The following is an 8,154-nucleotide window of genomic DNA, read 5'->3' as shown; positions in this document are numbered from 1 at the left end:
CTGACTGACGCCTCTCCAAGTTCTTGGCTTGCCCCTTAGCTAAAGGAGGCAGAGAGTGATGAAAATGTTTTATTACCTTTGAGAGCTTCATGTGAACTGTCAGAGCCAGCCACAGAGAGAGAGAGAGACTTTAGCTGGGAGGGGAGGAGGACACCAAAGTAACCAAGCCAAAGGAGTCCGGGGAGGGGAGAGGAGGGGATGAGAGGAAGGTGAGAAGGAGATAAAGGAGGATCCAGACGCGAACGCAAACCAGACATAGTCACAGAAGTGATGCTTGGGACAGAGAAGAGAGAAGCAGCAGCAGCAAACCCAGAGCCAGACTCTCCTTGAAGCCCCCCGACTTGTATTTGACAACCAGATGTCAGGGACCGGAGGGAGGGGGAGAGAAGCAATGGGAAGGCATTGATGTCTCGGGAGAAAGGAGGGGATCTCTCCTGCATGCAGCATTCAGATCAGGGATCGGAGTGGAGGAGCAGAAGACCCCTTCGGACTTGATGTTTTATGCTGAGGAAGGCACAATCCTCCGGACACCAGCGTGAGAGGAAGGGACAGGGAGCTGCTGGGGCGGCTCCAGAGAACTGACCGCTCTCCCGTAACCAAACAGGCACCGAGTGGGGATCTGTGGCTTGGTTTCATTCTCTACCAGCTGGCGCTTGGTGGTTTTTTTTTTTATTATTATTATTTTTTAAGTATTTTGTGGGACTAGGAGGACTCTGTTTCCCCCTCCCTCCCGTGTGTGTGTGTGTGTGTGGGAGGCTGAGACAGGACTTTGGGGCTGACAGAGACTGTGAAACCCCCCTGCACCACGGGAGAACATTTCTTTGGAGAGAGAGAGAGACACACACACACACACAGCAACTTGGAAGAGTTGCTGCTGCTGCTTCTTTGCGGTCCTCGCCTTCGCATTTACAGACCCCCCCGCCCGCACTCGAGATCCTACTGCCCCCCCCCCCCCGCCTTCTGCGGCTCCCCCTTCCCTCTGTACCGCCACCGGGTCCTTCCTCCACTGGGTCCTTCCCCCCGCGCAGGGCACCTGCCCTCGCCTTCGGAGCCCCCGCACCCTCTGCCGGGACATCGCCCCTGTCCCCCGGCACCCTCCCAGCGGGACAAGCCCCCCGCTGAGCAGCCCGGCCCCCTTCTCCCCTCGCACCCCCCCGCGGCCCCTTCCCGGACTCCCCCCGCGGGCGCCCCGCTGCCCTCCCCCGGCGGCCGGCGGCGCGGCGATGCTGGCGGTGGGGCAGATGGACGGCAGCCCCCGGCAGAGCGCCTTCCTGCTCGGCAGCCCGCCCCTGGCCGCCCTGCACAGCATGGCCGAGATGAAGACCCCGCTGTACCCGGCGTACCCGCTGCCCGCCGGGCCGGCCTCCTCCTCCTCCTCCTCCTCCTCCGCCTCGGCCTCCCCGTCCCCGCCGCTGGGCTCCCCCAACCCGGCCGGCCTCAAGCCGCCGGCCCTGGCCAGCCCCCCGCAGCAGCTCTCGGCCGCCACCCCGCACGGCATCAACGACATCCTGAGCCGGCCCTCCGTGCCCCTGGCCGGGGCCGCCCTGGCCTCCGCGTCGCCCTCCGGCTCCTCCTCGTCCCCCGCCGGCCTCCTGGCCGGCCTGCCCCGCTTCAGCAGCCTCAGCCCCCCGCCGCCGCCCCCCGGGCTCTACTTCAGCCCCAGCGCCGCCGCCGTGGCCGTGGGCCGCTACCCCAAGCCCCTGGCCGAGCTGCCCGGCAGGACCCCGATCTTCTGGCCCGGGGTGATGCAGAGTCCGCCCTGGAGAGACGCGCGGCTCGCCTGCACCCCCCGTGAGTACCGCCGCCCCGGCTGTGGCTGGAGGGGGGTGGGCTGCTTTCCTAGCATAGGCAATTGCCCCCACTTGTTCGGGTGACATCCCAGCCCCCGGAATCCTGCCCTGGGGGCAGCTCCAGCGCGGCCTGGGTCACCCTCCCCCCCTATTCCTTGCCTCCCGCTCAGTCCTGTTGCTCAGACTTTGGTTGCTTGCAATGCACGCCACAGGGCTGCAGGGCGCTGGTTAGCGGGAGAGGCAACGAACTTATTTAGGGCTTGCTGTACTTCAGTGCATCCTTCCCCCCCCCCCCGACCCCCTATCGCACTGTTATTTGGGGGAGTGAGAAGGGGAAATGCTGCCCCCCGTGATTTTGTGTAGGAAGTAGTATGATCAGTGGTGAATCGATTCAAAGTGTTTTTGTTTTACTCACCACACCATCCTCTTAGCTGCATTTTGGTTCAGTGCTTGGTACAGTTAGCATGGTGCTGCTTTTGCTGCCTTTACTTTTTCTCCTGCTCCTGCTTCATCTCTGACTTTCTATTTACTTCTACTTCATGCTGCCTGAATGCCCTCTGGCGTATACCAGTTAGCTTTTGCTCCCAGCTTTAATTGCAGGCACCTTCTGTAAAAATTTAGAAGGGTTAGTTAGGAGATGTGTCTAATAGGGCAAAGAAAAGCTGTAGTGTCCCAGATTTCTCGGGGATAAAAGTTTTAAAGGCCAAACCCTTCTTCCCCTGCCCTTTCAGAGAGAGGCTTTTATAAACTCGGGACGTTTATGCCTCATCTTTTCTCTCTTTATTTTGATGCTGCGACACTTCCAAGTTCCTGTAACGGTTTTCTTATTACTGATGACTTTTGTAACACTGAGCACAGTGATGTTCCAAGCTTACATTTGAAAGGGTTGGCTTTACTAAAACCGTTTTGATCATTGTGCATACTAGAATCCTTACAATAACAAACAGTTACTGTCTGAACACCTGAAAGCACGTTAAATGATGAAAATATATGACATGCATTATTTGGCTTGTTGGCAATTTAGACACTCACAGCGGGGGTGTGTGTATGTGTCTATGAAAGCATTGAAAATGTCCGGTTATTGCTTACGAATAATGGGAAGTTTTTACAAAAACAGTTTTCTCATTTTATTTTTCCTAAAAGGACTTTTAAGTTGAAATATCTCTGATTCAACTCCTCCTCCCCCTTCCCCTTTTTTGAGTTTGGGTCATACACAAACTTTCCCCAAGAAGAACCCTTTATAGTAACCTACTTTTATCGACTACCGTTTTTGTGGGAGAGTAATTTTTGCCTGCTCAGAATTTAGACCCTCTAAAGAAAGGGGCGTCAGGAAAAGATATGCATCGCTTTGAAACTGGCGACATTCTAATAGGGAATTCGTTCCTCCATGTATAGAAAAAAAAAAACCTTTCCCTTGACAGCAAATTTCATAGCTAAGCATTTTTCCAAATGAACAGATTAACATATCTGTCTATGCATTCATTCTTTTCCAGATCAAGGTTCAATTTTGCTGGATAAAGACGGAAAGAGAAAACATACAAGACCCACTTTTTCTGGCCAGCAGATTTTCGCCCTGGAAAAGACTTTTGAGCAGACCAAATATTTAGCAGGACCAGAGAGAGCCAGGCTAGCCTATTCACTGGGGATGACAGAGAGTCAAGTCAAGGTGAGATGATCATGTCAAACATTAGATAAGAGACTCAAGCCCACACATTGCTGAGACTGGGCGGAGTGTGAAAAATACATATACAAAGGAGCCCTGATATAAGATATTGATGAACAAAAGGAATCAGGCGCATGCCTTTGAAATCAGGTTAATCTTAAATGGATACGTATGCTCTCTGCACATACACCATTACTGCCAGAACAAAGCCATTGCAAAATATTATTGCTAACTGAATCCGTTGCATAGATGGCTCCTTTTAGTATATTAAAAAAGGCACTTAGGTTGGCAATTATTTGCAGTTTATAATTAATAGTGTTATTTATGAGAATATGGCATAATTTTTAAAACCGTAATTTATTTTAAAATAATTTAAAATTAGGAATGCTTATAAAATTACCCCAAAATATTATGTTTACTGTGCCATAAAATTGGGAGAGGTAAGGAGTAATATTGTTGAATACTTAAATACAAACAAGTGTAGTCTGTGTTAGAAGGCTAATACTTGGAAAATACATTTTCTGACCCTGTAGCCATGCAATGTTTGGTCATTAGATGTTGAAATGATTACGACAAATAGTTAAAATGAGATATCGTTCTCCTGGCTAAGGGCAAAAACACAAATTTGTGCATGTTTGGGATCCAGTGTGCTTACAATGGTTCAAACTTTAGAGATCTTGCCTTGAATGGGAAAGGAATTGAGCTAGCAAGCATAAAGTGGATCGGATGGTTTACACATTCCCTCCCCGAATCTGTTTATTTTAGCTAAACACTGAAATATTTCACAGAGATACGGTTTTGATAAGTTAAAATGCTAATGCAGGCTACTGCGTGTTTCTTGTTCAGGGAATTGTATTTAAAGATAAATTCTCTATGCTGCTTTTTAACAAATGTAACAGTTTTTGTGTTAAGGGGCCTCTTTATGGATTCTCATTCTCCCAGAGTTATCTGGAGCCCCTCATTTGTCACTGTAAATATGTCTAAATGGCTGTGAATAAATTGTTACAGCCCGTACAATGAAAATAACAACCCCCTCCTCTTACTCTGCCCTTTCTAAGATAAAATATGTAACAGAAGAGGGGACATTAGAGAACTATTCAATGTAAAATGTTTATTGTCACATATGAGCAGGATTAAAGTACTGTGTAGTCACTGAGTGTACTGGAAGTGTAGTTAGATTTGTTTCCTTTCAAATGAACACTTTCATTGCATGCATAGGAATCGTTCTGCGACACTGAAATTATGTTTTGCATAATAGGATTCGTGACTTGGATTTTAGAGAGGAAAAAACCCAAACAACCTGTAAATTGTTCCTTTCTTTTACAACAAATTTTTAATCTATTTTTAATGTATTGTATAAATGTGATTTCATCTTTAAAAGCCATAGCAATAAAAAAATTGCATTTTTAACCTGATGACGCAGCACAGAGCAAGTTTCTGAGACCAGTTAGCCTTACCTCTTACTATTTGACTATTTGAATTTAGAACATTAGAAACACATGCTTTTCACTTGAATTACATTTAGGACTACAGACAATATCTAAATAAAGACGCATATGTTTTCATGGGAGATGGTGTCCCATCAAGTTTGATCCATGTTAGTTGAGTTTTGATTAAACAAACTGAACAGGCAAAAACATAGTAGGGGAAAGAGAGGAGGAAAAGAAGAAATGTAGATCTTAACAGAAAATTAAGAGGAGTAAAATTATTCCTGCCCTCCATTAGTATGAAAAGGTTGGTTTAAAAGTCTCCAAGGCTCGTTTTGAAACTCCATAAAATAAAATAAAAATAAAATAAAATAAATAAAAAGCAAGTGAACCAAAACCGCACAAAATGCTCCTTCATCAGAACAAAAAGCAACTGAAATATGCCTGGACCCTGAAAAATTCTTTAACTACCAATAATAACTCTGCAGCAGCAAAAGCAAGAATTCTGTGGTGATAACAACACTACAGTAATAATTATAATAACTTAGAATGATAATAATAATTATAATAACCACAATATAAATACTAAGCATACCATGGTAGCCAATAATAGTATGATATGCATACTGGTAACTTAATATTAATAATTACAGATATGGTATGAATATTAATCTGTAGTAATAATAATAAAAGTATAGCACAAATACCAATCATTATATGGTAACAGTAGTAATAGCTGTATGGTGATAATTATAATTTTAGATTAATAACTATTATATGAATACTTAAGTGTCTGTGGTAATAAAATAATTATTTATGAATACCTTATGGTATAATAACAATAATAATTATATAGCATAGTAATAACTATTATATCAGGGATACTAATAACACTGTGGTAAGATTAATAGTAATAACTATGGTGTGGATATTAATCCCTCTAGAGTAGCAATAACTTCATAGTATTAATAACTAAGATACCAACACTAAGGCGACAACAGTAGTACTCACATAGTATGTTTGATGATAATTCTATTACGATAATTATGGAATGAATATAAATAACTATGTTAGTAATAATACACATGGGATGAACACTAGTAGGTGTATGGAAATAAGAAAACAATACTATGTACTGACTAGTAATACCTCTGCAGTGGTAATAACACGATAGTAGTAATAACGTTGACGATGGTACAAATATTAATCACTGTTCGCTAGTGGTGATCAGCATGGTATGAATACGAATAAGTGGATGGTAGGACTAGTCACCACAACTCTGTGATGGGGAGACTGGTACCTCCATGGGCGTAACAGCTGTGCTACGGAGGCTAAAAATTTTGTGGTGGCAGAAATAACAAGAGCTCTGGTAGGAATCCTGCCGGCTGTCTGGTGCTACCAGCAGCTCCTGGGTGGTGCTAAGGCTCCCGGTGACGCTGAGGGTCACAAGCAGAGTACAGATGTGGTTGCTGACTTTGACCTGCCCCGGGTCAGTAATTCCCCCCTTCTCTCTCTCTCTCTCTGTTCGCTGCGGCTGGGCCCCTGCAGGTTTGGTTCCAGAACCGGCGCACCAAGTGGCGGAAGAAGCACGCGGCCGAGATGGCCACGGCTAAGAAGAAGCAGGACTCGGAGACCGAGAGGCTGAAGGGGGCCTCGGAGAACGAGGAGGAGGACGATGACTACAACAAGCCTCTGGACCCTAACTCGGACGACGAGAAAATCACCCAGCTGCTGAAGAAACACAAGTCGAGCAGCAGCAGCTTGCTCCTGCACACATCTGAGAACGAGAGTTCCTCTTAAAGGGGTTTCAGAGGAGGGGGCCGGGGCCCAGGCGGACTCGGAGGACACTTGCTATTTTCTGAGATGTTGTACATATCTATTTTTCTAGACTTTATCAGCTGTCGGAGAGGAAAGAGGCAGAAAAAGACGGCGAGTAAACAAACATCCAAACCCAACGCCCCCCTGCTCCTCTGGCCTGGCCCTTGGCCGCTGGTGCTGTTGTTGTAGGGTCGCAGGGGGGCTGTCTGAGTGCTCCCTCTTCTTTTGCAGACTCCAGGGCAGCTGAGGGGGAAAGGAGGGACCTACTTCCACCCACACAGCTCCTGCTGGGCGGACTAAAGCAACCTGTTGAAGGCTCTTTGTAAATAAATCGTGAGTCACACTGACTATAGAAGTTACTTTACTGTGAATATTTAAAATGTAAAATACTTCTTTTTTTTTTAATAGAAAGGGTTGGGTTGGGTCCTACCCACCACCACCTCCACCCCCTTGTCTGGCTTTTTAAAAAGATCTGTTCTTTTGAATAGTGAATTGTGGAATATAAATGCTGGGATTAGTTTGTGGTCTCTTCCCCCACCTTCGCTGCTTATTCTGAACTTTCTCCTGCAGATCTTGATTCCCTTCTAATTTGAACTGAGGCCCTCCATTAAGGGCATCTATTAAGAGATTTGAAACAAACAGTCTACTGATGTTTTGCCAAGTATGACGAAGTCTTTGCTGGAACAGCCCCTCCCATTCTGAAATTGCACCCCCCCGAATGCTATTTATTAGTATTTTTTTAAATACTATTTTTGGACGGTGGGGGTGGGGCAAATTTAAATAGTTTCCTTTAATTTAACCCATTTCCAATAAAATGCGTGTTAAAAGTAGCTGGTGGGAATTGTTACAACCACTTTCAGTCGAAAATATAAAAAATCATTTAGATGCTGTAATTGAATTTAAAGTGTGTTTTCTTTTGTATTATAAAGAATACTATAGAATGTAAATTGTTTTCTTTTTAAAGCTAATAATGATGATATATTAGCATCTTAACATTTATTAATTAATTTATATTAAAATAATTCGGTTTGTAAAGAGAAGAGCCCTTTGCAAGACCAGTTAAATGTAATGCACTTTCTGTTAAAAAAAAAAAAAGATAAATCAATTAAAACCAATTTAAAGACGTTTGTTGCCTCGACTAAAGGGTACAGATCATCTGATCTCATCAGAGATTAAATAATAAAACTGACGGTACGAAAAAAGATAACTTGGGTTCTTTTGTTCATTTCCAGGAACATTTAAAAAAAAAAAACTATGTAAAATATCACTTCCTCCAGAAGGTTCAAGAGTAATACAAATAAAATAAGCGATCGTTTATTTGGAAAATATAAACTTGCTATTCCTGGTGTGTATTTTTTTCACGAGAGCTCTTTTCCTTTTGTAGAACCTCTCTGGAGAATTCAGGAAGTCGTAATTTCCATATATATCCGAGATAGGTTAATCTCAGGCCAATATA

At 44.7% G+C, this 8,154-nt stretch overlaps 1 protein-coding gene across 1 annotated transcript; it reads left to right on the top strand.

The window, feature by feature from the left end:
• The first annotated feature begins 1,223 nt into the window (after positions 1-1,223).
• Positions 1,224-6,680, top strand: NKX6-1 (NK6 homeobox 1). Its single transcript, XM_077814364.1, has 3 exons — positions 1,224-1,791; positions 3,284-3,456; positions 6,429-6,680. Exons 1-3 carry the CDS (start codon positions 1,224-1,226, stop codon positions 6,678-6,680), a joined length of 993 nt encoding a protein of 330 aa, XP_077670490.1.
• The last annotated feature ends 1,474 nt before the right edge of the window (positions 6,681-8,154 follow it).

Source organism: Eretmochelys imbricata, chromosome 4 (genome assembly GCF_965152235.1).
Source record: "Eretmochelys imbricata isolate rEreImb1 chromosome 4, rEreImb1.hap1, whole genome shotgun sequence".
Taxonomy (NCBI): Eukaryota; Metazoa; Chordata; order Testudines; family Cheloniidae; genus Eretmochelys; species Eretmochelys imbricata.
Note: the sequence above shows the minus strand (reverse complement) of the source record. Positions and strands in the feature narration are given on the sequence as shown.